A 24,241-nucleotide genomic window follows, 5' to 3' on the forward strand; every position below is an offset into this window, starting at 1 on the left:
GTCTGTTCTAATATATATTGATTGAAAAAAAGTTACACAAATGGTTCAAACTGTTACAGTGTTTTCTCTTACAAATTTCCGATCCCTTTTCTTAAGGTCTCCATCCCGTTTTATACCATCCTCCCTTATCATCTCTATACCATCCTCCCTTATCATCTCTACCCTCCACGTGCAAATCAGATCGGAAGAAATTTCTCTGGACTTTGCGTCCATCTGGAAGATGGAATCTAACCCTACAAAGGAGGTTCCTATCGCCCTTGGGTTCTTCAGGCAGAGGTGGATATGCCAGCTTATTAGTGGTGCATGTTTTTTTCTTTTCAGTAACAGTTACATTTTTGTCTTTAGCAGTCCTCCCTCTTAAATCTTTCATGCCTTCCATAGAAGCTGCCAATGCATGTAACATTTCCTTGTCCTCCTCATTTGTTTCATCTGCAATCACAAGAGCATTATAGATTTGACCAGCAAGAAGAAACCCAATTCATTTTAACAACAAGAGATGTCTCAAATGAATCTCTTTTTACAACAAGACAAAAAAAGCAAAATGAAAGCCAAAACTTATAACTAACAACATAAAGTAGTTGACATCTGCCTGAGAAAGTGTCTTTTTTTTTTCTTTTTTCTTTTTTTTTTAAATGATGCAGAACCTCACCAAGGTAGGGTCCTTTGGACCCAACCCTAGAGAGGTGTTATTAATAAATAAAATATCAAAGATTTGCAAAATAGTAATCAATGACCTCATACCATGTTTCTCACATGTTAAGTGTTTGGAATGTTTGGTTAAGGGAAAAACTAGAGGGATGGAAAAGGGAAGTTTTCCCTTTTTTGATGTGGTGGAATTGAGGGAGGATGGAAAAGGGGAATGGGTGGAGATATTTCACCCAATCCCACCAAAACTCATTTTCCCAAATTGGGAGGAAAAATTCAAGAGAAAAGACATACTTCCATGAAATTTATGACTTTCCCCATTTAATTTTGTTAGGTTTTAAAAACTTAGGATTTTATGTATTTAGAACTCTAATTTGTATTGTTGGCAAACCATGATCAAAACAATGTGTTTAGAAGTGTTTTAATCCTACTCAAAGTTGTGCATTTATGTAAAGTTGGAATCGAGCTTAATGCAGAAAAGATTAATCCATTTCAGCCTAGCTCGATCGATCGAAGCTTAGGCTCGATCGATCGAAGCTTAGGCTCAATCGATCGAAGCTCGGGCAGAATGTTTTTCTGTAGAATTTTCCAACTCAGCCCTAGTTGTTTTAAAATATTTTTAGGGTTTCTTATTTGTCCTAAGTATAAAAGGCAAACCCTAGCCACGTTTTAGTGTTGCTCATATTGCGGTTTATGTAAATCTCTTATGAGATCTAGAGGAGTTTTCCTTTACACAAGCTTAGGGCTTTCAAGGAGAAGATTTATCTACACCTTGATGATCAACTCAGTTGCTGCCATTGAAGTTTAAAGAAAACACAAGCGAGTGTGCTTGTATCTGGTGGTGAATCCAAGAAAGAAGGAGTCTATGGATTCGAAACTTGCACGTGGTCGTGTCAGTAAGTTCTACTGGTTGGTAGCAATGAGAAGTCGAGCGTGGGGGCTTGTAAGTCTTATTGTATGAATTTCGATTATTTCAAGATAGTGAATTCAGGTTTACCTTGAGGATAGTTAGGTCAAATCCTCCCCAGGTTTTTACCGATTTGGCTTCCTAAGTGATCATATCTTGTGTTATTTATTTTCCGCTGCTTTGCATGATTTGATCTTTGTTATTGTGATAACCTAGACTTGTTTATTTGGACTAAGTAACAACTTGGCTAATTACCTAGATTAAATCAATTGATTTTAAGGGGTCTAAAAACTATCAAATGGTATCAGAGCGGGTTGCTCTTTTGTTGTTGCTCTTTTGATCACTGAGTTGATCCTTGACCCCCTTGTTATGGATTCTTGGAAATTCTTTTTGCTTATTCATCAACTTGCTTACTTTGTGTATTTGTCTCTTGTTGAGTTTGTTAAATCTTTCCTTGAACGTCTTGGTCTTATCATATGTGGTAATAATTATTTGTGTTATACTGCCTTAATCGCCTTAAAGGCACGTGATTCTTGTCTTTGGTATTTGGATAGTGGTTGTTCTAGGCAAATGACAGGAAACAAAGGATTATTCAAGATCCTCTTTGAAGGAAAGATTGGGACAGTCACTTTTGGAGATGGAAGCAAACTGTCATCAAAAGCATTGGAACTATGGACATCTTAGGGTTACCGGTCTTTAAAGATGTTTGGTATGTTGATGAACTAAAGGCAAATTTACTCAGCATCAATCAGATTTGCGACAATGGACTGAATGTTCTCTTCACTAAGTATAAATGTGAGATACTTGATAGAGGAGGTGACTATATGTGTGTTAGTGTAAGGACAGCGGACAACTGTTGTGGATTGACACCAAGCATAAGCAACAAGTGTTTTAGTGCAAAGATTGATCAAGTTGATTTGTGGCATCAACGGTTGGGGCATGCAAGTCATAAGCAATTAGAAAAGATTTCCAAATGTGATGCTGTTGTTGATTTACCTAAATTTGAGAAGATAGATAAGTGCATATGTGGACCATATCAGGTAGGTAAACAGATAAAATCTAAACATCCGTCTGTGGCTAGTGTTCAAACTTCAAGACCTCTGGAGTTATTGCACATTGATCTTATGGGTCCTGCTCAAGTTCAGAGTTTAGGAGGAAAGAAGTATATTCTAATGGTTGTGAATGACTTTACTAGATATACTTGGGTTGTGCTTTTGAAAGATAAAACTGAGGCTCCTGAGAAGATGATACATCTGTGTAAGAAATTGCAGTGATAGCTAGAATCAGAAGTGACCATGGAAGAGAATTTGAAAATATCAAGCTAACTACCTTCTGCAATGAACAAGGCACACGTCAAGAGTTCTCTTCACCCAAGACACCACAACAAAATGGGATAGTTGAATGGAAAAATAGGGTCGTTCAGGAGATGGCACGTGTCATGCTGCACAATAAAAAATTGCCAAAATCTTTCTGGGAAGAAGCAGTTAACACTGCTTGCCATACACTCAACCGGGGGTATTTCAGACCTAATTCTAAGAAGACTCCTTATGAACTCTTGAGAGGAAAGAAGCCGGTTGTTAAGCATTTCAGGATATTTGGTAGTGATTGTTACATTCTGTGATAGAGAGAACCTAGAGAAATTTGATGCAAAAAGTGACAAGGGATATTTTCTAGAGTACTCCTTTACTAGTAGAGCATATAGAGTGTATAATCTAAGAACCAAAACTGTCATGGAATCGTCAAATATTGTAATCAATGATGAAGTATGTCCAGAAGCACATTTAGAAAGTACTACTCCAGTTCAAGATAAGCCTATAGAGGTTAATGACTCACTTCATGTTGATTATGTTGGGAAACATAGTGATAAGGAGCTAATGGTGTTAAATGATGCAATTTCTGAGCCATTAAGTCCTGAACCATCCACTCCGGTTCATGAGACTCAACAGGTTCAACTTGAGTTTAGTCCTTCATCAGAATAGAAAGGTACATCCACATCTCTAGTTAAAAGTTCTTCCTCTAGAGTAAAGCTTAATCATCTCTCCTCAAATATATTTGGAAGTCTGAATGATCACATGAAATTAAGGTCAAAAGCCTTAAGTGTAATTACACACTCATGCAATCTATCCCAATTTGAACCGAAAAAAGTAGATGAGACACTTCAAGATGCTGATTGGGTAAACTCTATGCATGAAGAACTTCATCAATTTATTCGGAATGATGTGTGGGAATTAGTTCCTAGACCAAAGAGTGTAAATGTAATTGGAACTAAATGGATCTTTAAGAACAAGTCAGATGAACATAGCACTGTTATCAGAAATAAATCAAGACTTGTTACTCAAGACTACACACAAGTGGAAGGGATTGACTTTGATGAGACCTTTGCTCTGGTAGCAAGATTGGAATCCATTAGGATACTGTTAGCTATAGCTAGTCATCTGAACTTCAAGCTATATCAAATGGATGTCAAAAGTGCTTTCTTGAATAGAATACTGCAAGAAGAAGTATATGTTGAACAACCTAAAGGCTTTGTTAACCCTCACAGACCGGATGATGTGTATAAATTGAAGAGAGCTCTATATGGTTTAAAACAAGCTCCACGGGTTTGGTATGATAGATTGACTGCATATCTCACTGAGCATGGTTTGGTTTCTAAAAGAAAGGATAAGAACAGTTTTGTTATAGTTCAAATTTATGTTGATGATATTGTTTTTGGTACTATTAATGACTCTCTTGCTCATTCTTTTTTTTTTTTTTTTTGATAGGTAATATAAGAACTATTATTAATAAATAAAAGATGAATAATACAAGATATTCATGATGATGAACAATAAGAAACAGAAGAAACAAACAGCCAAACAAGGAAGAGGGAAATCAAATAGAAAAACTAAGGGAAGACAAAAACTCCAGAAGAGACGAAGACTCAGTAAAACCCCAACAATGAGACCACTCAAAAAGACTGCAATGGCTTAAAACCTTCAACTCATCCAACGTCTTCTCCTTGTTCTCAAAGGAGCGACGATTCCGTTCCAACCAAACAGTCCACATTATGCACCCTAGAATCAAATTCCAAATATTCGAGTTGTGCTTCCCGAGCCACTGATGCCAACAAGACAACAATCCCGCCACCGATCCTGGCATAACCCAATGAATACCATAAGCCTGAAGCATGAAGGTCCATAAGGTATAAGTAATAGGTGGTGAGCTGAAAGCGATGTTTGAAATGAGTATAGTTGGTGAACTAACTTATTTTTTGGAATTACAGGTGAAGCAAACGGACTCAGGGATCTACATCAACCAAGCAAAATATGCAAAAAATCTAGTCAAGAGATTTAGACTGGACAATGCTGCCCATGCCAGAACACCAATGGCCGCCAATGCAAAATTAACAAATGATCCGTAAGGTGAGTCTATTGATGTTACATTATACAGAAGTGTGATTGGATGTCTTTTATATTTGACTGCTAATCAGCCTGATATTACATTTAGTGTTGGTGTTTGTTCTAGATTTCAATCTAATCCTAAAGTTTCACACTTAAATGCCGTCAAAAGGATAATTAAATATGTTACTGGAACTTGTGATTATGGATTATTCTATAGTAAAGAGTCTAATCTGTCCCTTGCTGCTTTCTCTGATTCTGATTAGGCTAGTAATACTGATGATAAAAAAAGCACCACTGGTAGGTGTTTTTATGTTGAAGCTAATCTTGTTGCTTAGATGAGTAAAAAGCAAAATTCTGTGTTCTTGTCTACTGCCGAGGCGGAATATATTGCTGTCGGAAGTTGTTGCTTACAATTTCTTTGGATAAAAAAGGTTTTAACTGATTATGGGATATCCCAAGATACCATGGTGGTTTACTGTGATAACTCTAGTACTATTGACATATTTAAGAACCCTGTTCAACATTCTAAGACTAAACACATAGAGATTAGGTATCACTTCATTAGGGATCTTGTTGAAAGAAAGATTATGTGTCTTGAGCATATTCCTACTAAACGTCAAAATGCCGACATTTTCACCAAACCTCTTGATAGAAGTAAGTTTGAGACTCTTCGTCAAGTAATTGGTGTGATTCTGTATCCCTGATCTGTCTTGGTCTTCATGGTCCTTGTACTTCATTGCTTTACCCTTTGTGACTATTGTTCTTTAATTTTGTTTTTATTTTTGTTTTCTAGGATTTACATTGCATAACATTCATACATTTCATTCTAGGTGTTTTTTTTAATAATAAAAAAAAAATTTTAAAAAAAAGGGAAGAAAAAATAGCAAATTTTGTCTTGTACTATTCTTTTTGGTTTTTGAGAACAAGGTTAGTCAATTTATTTTCACATAGCATGTCGTTTGTACCTTATTTAGTTTTGATGAGCTTACTTATTGCACTTTACTAGTTGAAACTTTGCAGTGCATATTGTGTGGGAAAGATGTTTATAGTTTTTGATTACTCTGTCTTAATCTTGAAGTCACATGTTTTTGAATGTTGGACTTGAACTTTTAGAGAAATGCATAAATAACTATCTCACCACTATTCACTAGCCAATCATGAACACCTTAGTGCATATCATAAGATCTTATGTTCGAGAAAGTATAGCACATGCACAAAAAGAACATAAGGTGAAGCGTCGGTTTAAATTGCTTAATTCTTAAAATTAAAATTGGTGCGTACTATTAGGTTTGATGCCAAACTCACATAACTTAAAATTGGTGTGTATATTATGAGGCATAAATTCAAGAAATTTACATAATTGCAAGCTTATGATCTAGGAGATGTGAGAGTTATATGATGTAACTCTTTAGGTGATAGTCTCTTTTAAATTCTTTGTGATGAATTTTGTAGACTTTGTAATTGATTGCTATTCACATATCACCTCACATGTATCTCAAGTTTTTACTAGTTGCACACATTACACGAGTTACTCTTTGCTAAACTTTGTACATGTTATTGTGTGTGTTTATGGTCTGACCAACCATGTTTTGCAAATACTTTGAATTTTGTGCAAAATTAATTTGTTGTTTGAAAATTTATGAAGAATGCAAGAAATTTTGTTTTTGGGGAACTTGGGCTTAAAATTCTTGTTTTTGAAAATCACATCATCACATACTCATGCATTTTATCCTTAAATTTCAATGTTTTGAATTGATTCTAAATGTTTTTTTAAAAACTGTGTTTTTCCTCAAATTTAGTAAGTCTCTGCCCATTTCGATCAATCCATTCTATTTTTCGATCAATCGAAATTTTTTAAATATGTTTGAGAGAGCCTCTAACTGTTTCAATCGATCGAAACTGATTTTCGATCGATCGAATTTTTTTCAAATTGTTTTATTAAAGCCTCTATCTGTTTCGATCGATCGAGACTGATTTTCGATCAATCGAAACTCGTAAAACATGTTTTTTTATTTTAAAGTCAGATTATCTTTTTCAAAGGCGCACTTTTTCAAAAGTTTTTCAAACTTTCCTCTCTCTCTGACTTGGCTAAGGCTCCACCAAGGATTTTTTGTCGTTTTCTTCTGAAATTTTTGCAAGATTTTTGTCTTCCAAGGCTGGTAAGTCCTTTTTGCCCTTCCTTTTGCATTTTATTTCATGTTTTCATGCATTTTTCATGCATTGCATTGGGTATTTTCGGAACTATTCATGATTGGGGTTTTTTATGTTTCAAGCCATGTTTTTTGAAATTGAGCATTGGGTTATGTCTCTATATTGTTATATTAATGATCCTTCTTGGTTAATTTGATCAATTTTATGGTTTTTGAAAAATTGGAAATTCTAGGGTATGAAATTGATCCGAATTGCGGATTTTGTTCAATTTGGGTTAAATTGATGAAATTGGCTTGTTAAATTGATGTATTTGGTCATTAATTTCTAAACTCTATCATGAATAATGATCAATTCGTCAATATCTTTCAAATTGATCAAGTGGTTTTCCAAATCTTGGGGTTTTTGTGTTAATACCTCTATGTTCAAGCCACTCTCTTGTCACGTCTATGATTCCAACACCCTTGTTAGGAGTTGAATACGAGCTGTTGAGTTCACCATTACCCCTCGGGTAGTGGCTGAGGCTCTTGGGGTTTCAGTTATTCGGGAGCTTGACTATCCCTATGATGAGTCACCCTCATTAGATGTTGTCATGTCTTACATCACTGGGTCATCTATCCAGTGGGGTTCTGATCATCAGATCACGTCCGCTGAACTTACCAAGACTGCCTATCTTTTCTTTAGGATAGCGTGTCATTCGTTGTAGCCTATTTCTCACTTCTACACCATCCCTTTAGAGTGCTGAGTGTTTTTGTATGCGTTTGTTTCTAGAGCATCTATCAGTTTTCCTTATTTGATCCTTCGTTCCTTGAACGAGGTTCATAGGAGTTCTACCATAGGGCATGCGCTTATTCATCCTATTTTCATTCATAGGATTTTGCTTTTTTTAGGTCTAGATGGTTTCCCATCTGGTGAGCCTATGCATGTTGTTGCTCCCATAGGTGCCACATTTCTTAGACAGAGGGCTACTCACTTGAGAGTTGCTCCTTCACGTCCTAAAGGTGCGTCATTTAGTGCTGTTCCCCCTCCTCCCTCTTCTACAGGTGCTGATGCTACTGAGACATCGGGTGCTGCTGCTGATGCTGATGTTCCTCCACCGACTGCTTCGAATGATTCAGACATTTGACATAGTTAGATCATGTCTTGACCGTTTAGGTGGCTCATAGACAGATTTTGGTGGACGTGCTCAATGAGATCTGTGCCTTGCGTTCGGAGTTGGCACAGTTTAGACTACCTCCCTTTTGATGATGGTTTTTGTTTGCTCTTTGGCATTCCGTCACAAAAATTGGGAGTACTTTGTAGAATTTTTGCTTTCAGAGGGAGTATATTTTTTTTGGTTAGAACTTGTGGAGTTTAGATTGTATCTAAGTACTTCACTTTGTATTTTACCTTTTTAACTCTTGCCATGTTTTTTATGGGATATTCATGTTAGGGGGAGTGTTGTTTTTTTTGTTTCTTGTTTCAAACTATTTATTGATTTATATTTATGAGGTATTCATTGATATATGTCTTTATTGTGTGTTGTTTGAAATCAAGAATTTAATTTGTTTATTTATATTATTTCCACACATGCAGTTATGCATTTTGTTTAGTGTTTCAGTAAATATACAGGTTGATTCAATTGAGCTGTTGTTTACACTTGCAACTGATGGATAGTAGTTAGGATTGAATTTGTTTTATGAGCATTATTTTTGTAAAGGGCTTTTTATTTTGTAAACTTTGAGTTTCTAGTTGTGTTTTGTCACGAATTGCCAAAGGGAGAGTTTGTTAGGTTCTAAAGATTTAAGATTTTATGTATTTAGAACTCTAATTTGTATTATTGGCAAACTATGATCAAAACAATGTCTTTAGAAGTGTTTTAGTCTTGCTCAAAGTTGTGCATTTATGTAAAGTTGAAATCGAGCTTAATGTAGAAAATATTAATGCATTTCGGCCTGACTCGATCGATTGAAACTTAGGCTCAATTGATCGAAACTTGGGCAGAATGTTTTTCTGCAGAATTTTCCAACTTAGCCCTAGTTGTTTTAAAACATTTTTAGGGTTTCTTATTTATCATAAGTATAAAAGGCAAACCCTAACCACGTTTTAATGTTGCTCATATTGCGGTTTGTGTAAATCTCTTGTGAGATCTAGAGGAGTTTTCCTTTACACAAGTTTAGGGTTTTTAATGAGAAGATTTATCTACACCTTGATGATCAACTCAGTTGCTACCATTGAAATTTAAAGAAAACACAAGTGGGTGTACTTGTATCTGGTGGTAAATCCAAGAAAGAAAAAGTCCGTGAATTCGGAGTTTGCACGTAATCGTGTCAGTAAGTTATACTAGTTAGTAGTAATAAGAAGTCGAGCATGAGGACTTGTAAGTCTTATTGTATGAATTTGGATTCTTTCAAGATAGTGGATTCAGGTTTACCTTGAGGATAGTTAGGTCAAATCCTCCCCAGGTTTTTACCGGTTTGGTTTTCTAGGTGATCATATCTTGTATTATTTATTTTTCGCTACTTTGCATGATTTGATCTTTGTTATTGTGATAACCTAGACTTGTTTAATTGGACTAAATAACAACTTGGCTAATTACCTAGGTTAAATCAATTGGTTTTAAGGGGTCTAAAACTATCAAATCTCTCTCTCTCTCTCTCTCTCTCTCTCTCTCTCTCTCTTCAAATTTTGTGAAAGAATATACATATATATATATATATATATATAAATTTGAGAGTATAATAGTAATTATAATCTTAAATGGAATCGATTTTAATTATATTTACAAGAAACCATAATTAAACTAAAATATGCACATTAATTCATTTGTTGATGTAATCATGAAATACATCATTTTCATAATAATGTTATTCATTGTTATATCTTCAAACAATAGGATAAAAGGGACATATAAGTGAATTAGTACAAGTCACACTTCCTCTCATTTTTTCTTCTAAACTAAACAAAAGAAATTTACTACTATTTTATATCCTCTCACTTTTCTATCCTACCAAAAATTGATTTCTTTTCTAACCTTCTTACATTTTCTCATCTCCCATTTTTTCACCCTCCTTAACCAACAGACACTCTAGCAATTAAAGTCACCTTACAAATTTTTGGTTATTATTTTTTGCATCAGTTAATGTATTAGAAAATAACAAAAAGCTGTATTTCATCATTACTCTTTTTGTGAAGTCAGAGCATTGAAACCCTTACATACCTTTACTGCTTTGATGAGGAGTCAAAAGAACTTTCTCTTGGGCGTTTATTAGAGAGAATTATGTGATGATCTTTGGGGCCACCATCCATGAATGATAACAGATCCTACAAATGACATGAAACTTTCTATGATTAGCAATGCAGTACAACTCAAACTTGGGTGCAAATTTTTCTATACAACAATCCTTAGCCCCTTCCAAATGTGACATTTTTTTTTTTTATCAAGCTAAGCCCCAAAAATGCAAGAATATGCATCCCCATAACGCATACCTCCAGCAATTGATCAGGTTGAACCATTCCACACCAGGAACGCATTTTCTGACCAGTTATGGGGTCAATGACAAGCACTACAGGAAAATAATCCAGCTTATACATGCAAACCTTTCTACCTTCAGTTGTATCATCATACACCTATATTCACAAACAAGATCTGAGTGATTAAGTACAGACAGTGAATATTACTAGAAATAAAAAGATATATATATCCAAAATTTCAAAGTCCACAATAGACAACATCCAAATCAGCAGCAAAGATTCTCACAACCATCAAATCAATCTACAACTTATCATAGAGGTCATCAATATTTGAGCCATAAAGTATTCTAGATTAACTAGAGTGGCTTCAATGGCAAATGCAACTGACAATCCAAACATATTATTACAGTTCAATATGTCAATTACTATTATCTAAAACAAATCTGATATTGTCTGTTTGCAGATAGGGGAAAAAAGGTTTATATAATTTTCAACAACCTAAACTTCCAAGATATCAGAAGATATCATTAACATAAAAGAAGCCGGTTACTGACCACCCCTCTCAATTGCCTCTCTAGAGTCATACATAAATTGCCCATAAGAGAACATCAATTGTTTATATATACAAAGAAAAAAGTTCGCCATATGATCTTGAATTAGAAACCTATTATACACATAGGACAAGTAATCACGTGGCACAAAGGCATCTATTATTTTTAAATATAACATGATGGAGAAGATTTTCTTTTTCTGACGTGACAAGAGGGTCAAGTTAATTCCCATAGAAACCAAAGAAATTGAACTATGTGATGATAACTGACTCCACTTTAATATTAATCAATACCTTTGTAATAGGTCGAAGTTAAGCTGCCCACCTAAACCACCATTCCCTTTAGTTCTTTAAATTACAGGCGTTGAATTCATCTTCCTATATGATCTCTCAAGCCACACACACACACACACACAGTTCAATGAATCTAAAAATTGGCCTTCACCCAAAAAAGGCAATTTCCAGCAGACCTGGACAGGGCTTCTTGGAAATTTTTTTTTTTTTTTTTAATTTGAAAAAAAAAAAAAAGGCAATTAACAGGGCTTCTTGGGAAAAAGTACCCAAACAATATCAGATTAGAAACCATATCAGAGGGAACATCCTGCAAAAATTTATGAAAAATCAGAAGAGAATCTCGTATAAGAACACTTAAGTCTATCAAGAAATTACAGACCTGCCAGAAGAAAAAATTGGACATAATAATTTGAGAAACAGCTTCATTTGACCATGTATCCTGATTAAGCTTCACAAAGAAATTTAATGATTCCAAGAGAGTATGTGTCAACACAAAAAAACAATAATAATAAACAGACAAACTAAAAATTTAGAAACTACCATATGAGAGGTGAACTCTTTGGTCAATTGCAAGTTCACGAGGAGCCATTTGTCATAAGAAGCAGCAGCATTTTTCGCCTGCATTTGTAGATAAGTCTTAAAAAAAAACAAACAAAAAAACTAGTTAAAGATCAAGGTCTGCATAACCACAGATTCATTGGTACTTCAATTAACTAAAATACTTTGAATTTAAAATCAAGCTCAAAAAATTAGTAATGTACTATTTCATGTCCTGATAGGTCACTAAATAAAATCAGGAAAAAAAATTTTCATAGATAAGATAATAAAAGGCTTATAAGCAATTTGCTTCAAAATCAAAAGATATAAAAGGCCTGGAAACTAGCAAAATTGGATTAAGATACCATAAGTAGAAAATGTTGTTTAGGGCAATCATAGCAAAATGTTGAGACGAAAGCATAATGGATCATCCATGGAGGTGTCCAGAAGGCAAAGAGCCAACTTTTCACCAACCTTTTTAATCATATAATAAGGTAAGTTCATAATAAACAGATTATATAGGATTGTGTGAGCCTAGCAATAAAACTATTATATAGGATTGAGATATATAATTGCAACTGTTGATTGATAGACCTCACTGAATGTAGCCCATAAAAAAAAAAGAAAAACATAACAAAGCAACTCACAAGAAAACAGGATTTTATCAAGTTGCGGTTTGTATGTCAAACCACTAAATCTGAGGAATTCAAAACCATGCACTGATAATTCGAATGCTATGCTAAAAGCAACAATTACTCCAAGAGACTTTCTAGCTGCCTTTTTTTAAAATTGTTTTGGAACTAGTGTTGCACAAGTCAGCAAATAATGTAGGCAAGCACAATCTGCCCTACATAACAACTAAATGATGTTTGATGACATGCATAACAAAAAGCTCATGGCTCACATCAAACTAAACAATAAGGTTTCTGTGCCAAACTAACACAAATTCACTAATTAAATGGAAAAAAAAGAAGGGGAGGGGGGGAAGAGAGAGAATGAAAAAGAAGAAGAAATTAACATGTTTTTATCACTGATGCAAAAACGCTTATCACACAGAAAATATACCTATCCAACACATGCTAACAAAATGTGCTAAAAAGCTAGTACTACTTAAATGCCAATATAACTAGTAATGGTCACTCATGTCATATAAGATTAAAGTTTATAGTGTGAAAACATGCACATGTAACTTTTCAAGGGACCCATGAAACATCAGATGATAGGGAGGACGATATAAAGAAGCAAGACTATCTTGATGGTTCTCTGATGTAGACAAAGAACCTTGGTCTGATTCCCAGACCCCAGAGTGTTTCATTTCCTCATCAAAATTATGGTGTGTTCTACATGAAAATAACAAAGAAAATTGCATCTTAATGAATGGATAATAAACAAACCAGTCCAAGATAAAATAAATAAAACAAGAAGGCGACACTGCATGTCAAGTTGCAACAAAATGATAGGAGGCGGTGAACAAATATAGTATAGAAGTGAAAAAACACATATAAGTGCTGGAACACTCACATACTAAAAGAATGGCATAAAGAAATACCATTGTCCACCATTTTTCATTACGAGACAAATATAAAAATGCAAACAGGACTAATCGTCCTGAACATTGATGGCACAAGAAATCCATTAAAACTGTCATGATACATAAAAACAGAACCTCTTAGGTGTTAAAACATAAAATAGAAGAGAATCATGACTAAACCAATCTTGACTAACATTAAAAAAAATGAAGAAAAATAATGACTCACAAATTTTTAGGGATTAAAAGCCCTCTATAGTATGTTCTTCCTATAATCCTATTAAGAAATAAATTTTACATGCCTTTTTTTTATAATGTTTACACAAAGAAAATTAATTTGCTAGTAAGATTTCATCTATTAAAAATTTTATGGTATATGCTTTGTGACGTGCAACTAATCTGAGTGAAGTTCTCCTACGTCATAAAAAAAAAAAAAATAATAATAATAATAATAATAATAATAATATTTTACGCCAAAACATTGGAGTTGAAGGGAAGAACAAGGAAAATGTTAAATTGAAGAATATTATATGCAAGTCCAGTTTCTCCTACATTCAATTCACTCAATGTGTAATTTATTGATGCCTTGTTGATGCAAATGCAAAGTCAATTTAAATTTCAGGGGATTTTGCAAATCATGGCACAAATGGAAGCTATTTTGCAGCATTTTTAAACAAAAAAGGAAAAGCTTGATTCACAAATGAGGTACATACAAAAGTTAACCAAGGCAAGCCCTGATTATAACATAAAAAGACAACCATAGAGGACACAAATTTGGAAAAATAAAATAAAATCATTGCCGCAATTGAAATTGTATGGAAAGGTTTCAGTTCAATGATCAAGGCTGGAGAAAGAAAACATACTGATACAACATTGCATCATCATAAAGAGCTTCCCTTATAACAGGTAAAGGAGGGCGCACTTCATCTCCAACATTTTCATTTCTTGTGTCCCTCTCCAAATTACTGAATCAATAAACAAAAGCTACTGTTATAATCTAAACCAATCATCTAAAATTTAATCAATTAAAAATCACAGTATTAAAAAGAATTAAATAAATTTCCGCTGCTAGAGATTGTGATGAAGCTGCTACTGGCCCACCTTCATTACCCACAAAGAACAACTGAATAGCTTCCTCAAGCTTCCAATGCGTGGCCTGTTACCACAAGGCTCCACCATTCAGTTCCATACCTTCTTCAATTCAAAGACATTGGTAGCAAACAACCATTCATATAGTTCAAGAAACTAGATACCGAACACAACAGTAAAATTTAAAATAATTTATATCAATCAAAAGAGATCAAGAGAACATAAATAAATAACCTAAACTAATGGTATTCCCAAATACTGGCATGTAATTACTAAAGTCAGCTTAAAAATTCCTACTTGAGTTGGCTCTAAAAATCTTTTAAAAGGGTCATACCCAATGCACTACAAATATATATATGATAAAAGGGTCAAATCGTGGTTTCAAAACCCCATGTGTCTATGTTACAATCAAAAACCATTTTTATGAATTAATTAGTCTCAGCTGCACCTAGCTTTTTTGCCATCCTATCTAAGGTGAAGGTGAGAGTATGTCTTCCACCTCTCAATTTATCATGCCCTTCATTGTTTTAACTTTTGTGAATCAATATAAAAAAAAGTAATAGTTTACCTAGCAAAAAATAGATCAACTAAAAGAATGCCTAAACATTGGTGTATATTTTTCATGCACCTAAGCATGAGTATAAACTGCTTAGCTCGTTAGAGGTGAACGCCCCTGCATTACTTTACAACTAGTTCTAGCAAGTGGGGTCAATTGCCAATAAGTTTTACTAGCTAGAGAGTCCAAAAGCTCTTCTTTAAAAAGGTTCCCTGCATATTTTATAAATAAATATATATCTGTTTATTTATTTATTGATATGTGTGATTTTTTTTTTTTTTTTGGGAGAGAGTTTCAACCTATGACATCTGCTCTTGATGATAGTTCTTTATCATCAGACCAAGACATCAATCAATTTTTGGTGTAAACAAGGATTGAACCCCAAATCTCTTATACAAACCATTAGAAATTTTACCAGTTGAGCTAACTGGAACCCACTTTATATGTGTATATTTTTCAATAAGCAGACAACCAAGTTTGAGTGTGCTAAATCTCAAATAATTGAAATCATATAGTATAAAAGATAACATAATATAAAGTTCGAGCCTTTCATTCTAGTGATCATGTCAGACAACAGAAACTATTGGTATTTTTTTTTTTTTTAACATAAGAAAAATTCATTGTCTCAAAAGTAAAGCTTGATAAATAATACACAAATCACCAAAATCTAATAAACCCACATTGCAATCTCCATCCCAAAATTCAAAACACACAGTACAATCGAAACCCAAATTTTCTATTAAAAAAAAAAAAAACCAGAAGAGTATTCAGTCCCTCAGTGCCAAAGATGTAAACTTTATTATCAAAGAAATCAGATATCAATATCAAATATAAAATAAATGCGACCTACAAGAACTGAATAGCGGTATCGGCGGTCTGGCCAACGGCTATCTCTAGAAAAAACGAGACCATGCTCTGCTTATCAGAAGCAGAGAGCAGTCCTTCCTCCATAGCTTCTCTTCTCTTTTTGTTTTGTTTTTCTCTCACAAACCTGACTGCCGAGAGATCTCTCTTAGCCTAGGAATAGTAATGAAACAACTGAATGAAATCATGAATGCAGAGACGGAGGGAAAGGTTTATATAAACTAACAAGAGCACTCATAGCAGTGGTACTATATAGCTATATTGCTATATTTTAGCTCCTCAACCCTAAAATCAGCACTCAGCAGTAGAGCTAAGCTCCATTGCTACGGTGCACATTTATAAATAGATGTGCACTGTTCATGAGAGCTAAAAAATATATATTATTTTATTAAGTTTCTCTCTCCTTTTCTATTAAAAAAACATTTTTTCTTTTTTTCTTTTTCTCTCTCTCTCTCTCTCCGGCTTCTCTTCTTTCTTCCTCTTTCCTTCTCATTTTTTTTCTCTCCCTCATTTACTCTCTGCTTCGCCGATCTTCATTGAGCTTCTCTCTCTCGTGCCTCTCTAATTAAATCATTGCCGTCTTGCCGCTGATGGGTCGCCATCACACCAAGGATCGCCATCGCACCACTGTTGGATGGATTGTCGTCACACCGAGGATCACCATTGTGCCGCTAGATGGATCGCCGTCTTGCCGCTGATGGGTCACCGTCATGCTGCGATGGATCGTGTCGTGCCACTAGATGGATTGCCGCTGTGCTGCTAGGTAGATCGCCGTCGTGCCTCCCCTTTTTGGGTGGGTCGTGGTCGTGGGTTGCTAGATTTTGTGGTGGGTTCGGGTGTGGATGAGTTTGTAGTTGGCTTGTGTTGGCTTTTGACAGTTTGGATTGGTAATTAGTGGCGGTGTGTTGATTGGTGAAGAACATGGGTTTTGTGGGTTTGTGGTGGTGGATCGTGGCTGGTGGCAGATCGATGGTGGGTTTTGCCATGGATTGGTTGTGAGTTGGTGGCTGGGTTGGCTTGTCATAGCAGTGAGTGGTGGTGGTGCCGTGAGGGTTTGTGGGTTGAAGAGAGGGAAGAAAGGGAGAAGACAGAGATAAAGATGAATAGTGTGGGTTTGTGGGTTTTTGTTTTGTTCTTCTTCACTGGTTTGGCTGTGTTGATTTTTCCTGTGTTTTTGTTTTGTTTTTCACTGGTTTTGATGGGCACAGTGGAGATGTGATTGTACAGTGATTTTTATGGGTTTAGTGGTGGTTGTGGTGGTGTGTTGGTGGTTGAATGAAATATTGTTTTATTGTAGTGTTTATATTATTTTATTGTATTAAAATGTAAAATAGCTCCACTGCTGTAGAGTGTGAGAAGGTAAAATAGATAAAATGACTTTTTGTAAAACTAAAAAGCTAAAAATTTAGATCCACTGCTGTGGATGCTCTAACACTTTCAATCAAAAAACAATAAAATCTATTGCAAATTACGCCCTCAAGTTTGTTTAACTTTTAAGGTGTTTGAATTTTATATATTAAAGTTTTATAATTTAAAATTTACCCCCTTGAAATTTTGTTGTATTTAAACTTTATATCTAATATTTTAGAATTTAAAAGTATTGTATTTTACATTCTAAAATTTTAGGGGTAAAATTCAAACTCTGAAATTTTAGAATCTAAAATCCAAACACCCCTAACTTTAGAGGTGTAATTTGTAATTTACCCTTACTCTTATAATATTAATAAGAAAAATTTGTAGTTGACTTATATCTATACTATTATTTAAGGGATTGTCCCTGTTTGGACCGAATTTTTTTTTTTTTTTTTCAAAATACCCTTACACCTAGACAAAATTAGAGGACAATTAAGTAAAATTATATTTCTAACTTTTAAACAACCCACTACAAAATAACTTCACATCCATTAAACCACTACTACTAAATTTCAAATTTGCTACAAACACTCTTATCAAAATAACTTCACATATTAAATAAATATGTGCAACATATTTTTTATATTAATATTAATAGTATAATGTAAATTTATAATTACTCTATGAATAATACCTTGTTAAGCCAATGGATATTCGAGATATATAGATAATTTTTTTTTTTAAAAGAAGTGTTCTTTATTTTTTATAAAAATTAAAAAAAAAAAAAAAGAAAGAAAAAGAATTAGAGATATCCACACTATGTTTTAAACCTTTTTGAATAACTAAAGCATGGTTGTTGCTTTTTTAACTTCTGCCCTTTTTCCTTTAGGTGCAAAAAGTTTTTTTTTTTTTTTTTTCCTTTACACCTTAGTCCTTACAATGTGTGCAAGGAGTAGACCATGGCACATTTTTGGATTTGACATAGAAAACCATATCGAAGAGATTTGAAAGAAAATGAGAATTTGATTTCAAGTACATGAATTAGATATCACTATTATATGATTATACAAAGGCAAATATTTGGTGCACACTTAATGCATACATTTTTACACACGAAAAGCCAATTGAAACTATGACATGAGGTCATAATTCCCACTCTCTACTTTAGTCCTAATAACCATCAATTCCATACACATAACCATCCATATTTCAATTGCAAAGAATGGGTAATTGTCCCACATTGCTTAAGAGAGTGTGTTGCGCGTACTATAACTTGTCTCACCCTTCCTTATAAGTTACTATGGCTTTTGAGTGGAGTTGTGGTGTACCTTTGTATTAGAACCCATTTTCCTCTCCCTTGTGTCTATGTGTTTGTTTCTCAAAAAAAAAAATTTGGATCTAATTACATGTTAGAAAGCAAATATACTACACAACACAAATCATTTTGTTCTTTGGAAATAAATCATTGCGCTCTCAAGTTGTAGTTACTTCTCTTCTTAAAAAAAAAAAAAAAATGGAAATGCTAACAGATACCCTTAGAACAATGGTTAACAATTTATTTAAAGAAAGTTTTTATGGAAAAAAAAAAAAAAATCAAAACTTTCTTAAAATGAATTGTAAACCATTAAATAAAGTCAATCTCCTATTCTCCTCTACCTCCCAACTCACGTTCCAAATCCAAAAGAAAAGAAAATTTTATTTACCCAGCCACAACTGGATTCCACCACCATTGCCACCTAGAGAAGATGACGATAGTGGATCTTGTCAGCCACCAACTCTTATTCTGGTACACCCAAAAAAAAAAAAAAAATCACAAGACCACCACCCATGGTCATGCATAAAAATAATCTCAGCCCCTTCCAACACCAACAATAGTGCTTCTTGGCCACATTTGTCTACCCACAGTTGAGATAACGCATCTACCCATGGTTGTCTTCTTGGCCAAATACCCATCATCCAAAAAAAAAAAAAAACCCAAACTCACAAAGATCCTAGCCCACCCCATCAGTTCAATTTTTTATTTTCTACAACAAAATAATAGATAAAAAGCAAAGGAGCCCACTCACTTCCAGATCTATACAATGAATTTGATTTTTGTGTGAGGAACAATCTCATATGGGTTTATGAGAAAGAATAAAAAAAATCAGAGTATTGGTTTGATCATGGAGGCTTGCAAACTCTGTTCTTTGCTAGAGATTCACCATGGTTGTCTTCTCTAGGTAGCCACGGTGGTGGAATCCTGCTGTAGCTAGGTATTTTAATGATGCTTAAGTAGTTTTGTGATTTTTTTTTCTTTCTTTTTTGTACCATGAGTTAGGAAGGAGAGTGACAGACTTCCATGTATTTTAACAATTTTGTTGATTAACATCGTTTCCAAATCACTTTAGAAACTCGAGTATTAGAGACTCAAGTTTCATGTGATAGCAAAGCTAATGTGGAAAATTATCCATGTGGAACTCAAGTTCCTCAAAACAAAACCAAAAGAACATTATCACACACACCTTGGATTTTTTTTTCCAAAATAACATCATTTTGCTAACAACTTCGTTAGTTAGTGTGGTGGGTCTTTTTTTTGTATTCTGGGTTGGCCTGTTTCTTGCTGTACTGTGACCCAATAGTTCTGGGATAGGAGAGATGGGATTGGCTCAATTGAAACTCACCTCAAGCCAACTTGTGCACAAGTAAGGACCCTTTACAAAAACCGTGGTCATGTGCCCAAGCCAAGGGGCGTTGTCACAAAAACATTATGGCAGGAGACATATAATATAACAGGATAATAAAAAGATCAACCAAGGATAATATTTAAACAACTTTGCAATAGGAAAGAGAAGTGATAATATGAGTATGGCAGAAATAAGTTAGCAACAATGAAAAGAGCAGTGTTTATGCTAAAACAGTCATGATAAAAGAGGGAAAGGGGATTGGTCTACTTAACTTAGTTCCTTAGTAGATTTAAGTCCAAGAAGGGAACCAATCTCCAATATGGGCAACCTCTAGGGTAATCCTGCCGTAGAAATTACCCACTTTAGAAGAACGGACCTAAGTGGCTTATTCTTAAATCTCTTGGTTGACCAGAGGGTAGGCTGTTAAGAGGGAGAGAAGGGAGCAACCTATTGGTGCATGACTTATCACACTTTTGTTTTCTCTCGTTGTCTTTCTTTCTTTTGGTTACCCTCTCTGTTTTTCCTTTTAGCTTTCTATTTCTTTCTATGCCTCTATTCTTTCTTGTTTTTTCCATCTTCCTCTGTTGTTCTATTATATTGTTGTTCACTATACACAACTGAGGCCTTTTTATACTTCCTGCTATGATAAGATTTACCATTTTACCCCTCAACTGCTTTTGGCCTGTTGTGGTTGTCTTTTCCTAGCCACCCACTGGGTTGATGGCTGCCCAGCCACCACCACTACCCTGGGCTGGTTGTGCCACGTTCCATTCCCAGACAAAAAGGGATTTTATTTTATTTTTCTTACTTTCTGTAGCATTCCCATCCGGATAAGGGTTGGGTGCCCTCTCTCACTAACTCCTACAACATGCACCTAGTGATTCCAGCTCATCTCTCCCTCTTTTGGGTGGTATGTCATCCCAGCAGGACATTTCCCTTAAAAGATCTTTAGCAGGAATCCCAAAATAGACTTCCCCCCTTCTCCCCACCACCAGACTATACCCTCTCTTACCTCTGGCCCATGGCTCACCGTGTTTGTATTGGCTGGGTACAAGTGAGTGGTGCTTGAACCCTGTGCGTGCTCCACTCCCATATGAGTCCATGGTTTGTCTGCCATTCATGCGTTTGCCATTGTCTGTGAGTTTGTCTAGTCTCGCTGCGTGTTTCTGCTGCTTATTTTTAACCTTTTGTGGCATGGGTGAGTCTGGGTCTTCATTCTTTGCATTTTGTTTCCTTCCTAGGCTAGATCTTGCTTGGGCACAAGCTATTTCTTCTTCAATTCGGCCCTTGTTTCCCTTTATTGCTGGTTTGTGGGCCGACTAGTATTCTTGCCACGCCACTCTATTGCTTCTACCATGTTATTACTTAACTTATGCGTGCTGGGCCTCCTTTAAGCTTGCCATGTACTTTTCCTTTATTCAGTTCACATTGCCAATATTTCTGCTGGGTTAATTCTCATACCATTTTGGGCTTTCTTGGCCATTTTATTCATTTGGTCGTCCTCGGCCCGCTTTAGTCTTTTGGGCATCCTTGGCCCATTCCATTCTTACATTTCCATGGGCTTTTACTAAATCTTTTAGGCTTCTCCGGCCCAATTTCCATATCCTTTACTTTCTCATTTATTAATTCCTTTCTTTGGGCTCCTCCAATCCATTTTGTCTTGCTTTCCATTTCTTATAATTCTCATGAGCTTACTACTTCCTTCTCTGGGCACCCTTGGGCCCATTTGTTTTCTTTGGGGCATTTTTTTACTGTTTTATATGCCTGTGGACTATTATTCCTACCATTCAGGCTTAATGGTTTTTCTTGCTTTGCTAATTCTTCTTTCTTCACTCTTTGTTATATTGTTGGGATTTTTCTTGCCAATGGCCCTTTTCTTTTTTGCCAAAATGGGCCTCAATAGTTAGCAACGTTTCCAAACTATTTAGCAATCTAGCATCTCAAGTCTCTTAGACTCGAGTTCACTGTAGCAAATCGAGTCTTAGAAACTCGAGTTCCATGTACTGGTAGAACTAAGGTGGAAAAAGTATCCATGTGGAACTTGAGTTTTAAAGACTCAAGTTCCACTTGGATATGGAGAGAAGAGCAAAGAAAAGCCCAGAAAGCAAAGAAAAAAACCCACCAAAAACGGAGAGAAGAGCAATAAAAAACCTAGTAAGCAAAGAAAAAGAGCAAAGAAAAACCCAACAACTCACTTGGATACGAAGAGGAAGAGCAAAGAAAAACTCAGCAATGCATGGTTGGAGAGGAAGATCAACCTTGCTCAAGTACATCGGTCAAATTCTTCTTTTTCTTCTTCTTCTTCTTTGATCAGATCCTTCTTCTTTCTTCTTCTTCTTCACTTAGTTCACTCTTTCTTCTTTACTCTGCTCTTCACTCTGTAGTTTGTATGCTTCTTCTTTCAATTATGTGGAAATCAAGTCTTAGAGACTCGAGTTCCACGTGGATAATTTTATCCACCTTAGCTTTTAACTCTAGTGTTTAAGGCTCGATTTTTACAACTGAACTCGGTTCTCTCAAACTCAAGATGCTAGTTTCCTAAATAGTTTCGAAAACCCGCTAACTAACAAAATTGTTCCTAAAATGGTGTTAAATGGAAAAAAAAAAATATATATATATATATATATATATATATATATATATCACACAGCTTCATCTCCTCATGCTCATAGCTTCAGCTTCAAGTTGATTCTTCAACTCCTCATGCTCATAGCCTTAGATCTCACCTTCAATTTCTCATAGGTATTCACTCCTCACAAGTTTGTATAGTATCCTTCTAGGTCTCACCTTCAAATCCTTCTAGTCTGTGTTCACTCCTCACATAAACATCTCACTAAGAAAACCAAACTCAAACCCAACAAACACGCTGATCGGAGCTAGCAAAACCAAATCCAACAAACACACCAATTGGAACCTGGAAAACCAAACCCAACAAATGCACCACCACCTCATCCCAATCATAAATTGCAAACTCAAACCCAATAAACTCGTCCCAATCGAAACCTACCTCCAAACATAAACTACAAACCCAACAAACTCATCCTAATCAGAACCTGCAAAGAGAGGGAGAAAATTCATGGGCTTTGATTTGGGGTTTTCTCCAAGAAAGATAGGGAACGAGATTTGAGAGAGAACCTAAGTGGTGAGCTTTGCCCTTGGAGGCCTAATTTGGGCTTGACTAGAGAACAAGCTAGAGACTAGAGAGATGAAAAGAGGTTTAGAGGCAAAGAAATGGAGAGAGAAGAGAAGAAGAAATTGTTCATAAGTTTTTTGATTTTTTTTTTCTTTTGGTTTTGTTTTGTGGATTTCTAACACTCAAGTACCACTTGTATTTTTATTCCACGTCAGCTCTACTAGCACATGGAACTTGAGTCTTAGAGACCTGAGTTGTTATAGTGAACTCGAGTTTAAGAGACTCAAAATGTTAGTTTTCTAAATAGTTTGGAAACGATGCCAACTAATGAAATTGTTAGCATTTTGGTGTTAAATTGCAAAAAAAAATCCTCACATAAATTCATATCCAATATTATGGTACCGCAATTAATTTCATATTCAACAAAATTCTATTAATGAAAAAGAGGACAAAATAATTGACTATTGGAGAAATAACTCTTTGGCTTTAACAAACCTGTTAGCTTCCAGAGACTAAGATTATGTTTGATAACAATTTTTATTTTCTATTTTTAAAAAATTGTTTTTGGAAATATAAAGAAAAAACAATTTTCTTGTGTTTTTGAAATAAAAAACTTATTTGATTAGTCAAAATTAAAAAGATAGTTTTATGAAGAAAAAATAGAAAATACTAAAATATGTTGTAACTAAGATTTGAATTTCAATGCTAACTCATTAAATGAGATAGATTTATTAAATTAAATGCGTGTTTTCATTAACTTTTAAAAATTAGAAATTGAAAACAGCATTCTGCATGTTTTTAGTTTCCTTCACAAATTGAGTTTTGAAAACAGTTTTTGTTTTTTGTCCGTTTTGGGTTCCCAAACAAGTTTTTTAGTTATAAAATAGAAAATTGTTTTTAAAAACAGAAAATAAAATGAAAAAATAATTATCAAACATACCCTAATTTTTAACATTATTTGTTGTTATCTAGAATCAAATTTTATATTCTATCGTTGTGTTCATCTTTTGTCATTGTGTTTGTTAAAATTTCAAATGTAATAAAAATCTTAGAGTTTGATAATTTAGGAAATTGTGGCAAGCATCGAGTTTTGATTTTTTTTTTTTTTCATTATATACCATGTGATGTGCAGATTATTGCC

At 34.7% G+C, this 24,241-nt stretch overlaps 1 protein-coding gene across 2 annotated transcripts; it reads right to left on the bottom strand.

The window, feature by feature from the left end:
- LOC115988724 (plant UBX domain-containing protein 7-like) lies at nt 1-16,288 on the bottom strand. 2 transcript variants are annotated; one of them, XM_031112337.1, is made up of 7 exons: nt 15,934-16,288; nt 14,306-14,407; nt 11,918-12,013; nt 11,757-11,825; nt 10,549-10,689; nt 10,280-10,383; nt 1-429 (listed from the first exon to the last, which is right to left on the bottom strand). In XM_031112337.1, exons 3-6 carry the CDS (start codon nt 11,999-12,001, stop codon nt 10,282-10,284), a joined length of 396 nt encoding a protein of 131 aa, XP_030968197.1. In that variant the 5' UTR covers nt 12,002-12,013; nt 14,306-14,407; nt 15,934-16,288; the 3' UTR covers nt 1-429; nt 10,280-10,281. The 2 variants fall into 2 exon arrangements, with proteins under 2 accessions (XP_030968197.1, XP_030968196.1); XM_031112336.1 differs by lacking the exon at nt 1-429 and adding an exon at nt 14,544-14,598 and having other exon boundaries at nt 9,938-10,383.
- Between the last annotated feature and the right edge of the window lie 7,953 nt (nt 16,289-24,241).

Source organism: Quercus lobata, chromosome 5 (genome assembly GCF_001633185.2).
Source record: "Quercus lobata isolate SW786 chromosome 5, ValleyOak3.0 Primary Assembly, whole genome shotgun sequence".
NCBI lineage: Eukaryota > Viridiplantae > Streptophyta > Magnoliopsida > Fagales > Fagaceae > Quercus > Quercus lobata.

Excerpts from the sequence above, each read along its gene's own strand:
- LOC115988724 (XM_031112337.1), bottom strand. The coding sequence starts at position 12,001 with ATGCAGGCGAAAAATGCTGCTGCTTCTTATGACAAATGGCTCCTCGTG. Across the intron at positions 11,826-11,917 it reads AAGAGTTCACCTCTCATATG|CTTAATCAGGATACATGGTC; the intron begins GTAGTTTCTAAA and ends TTCTTTGTGAAG. Across the intron at positions 10,690-11,756 it reads CCAATTTTTTCTTCTGGCAG|GTGTATGATGATACAACTGA; the intron begins GTCTGTAATTTC and ends TTGTGAATATAG.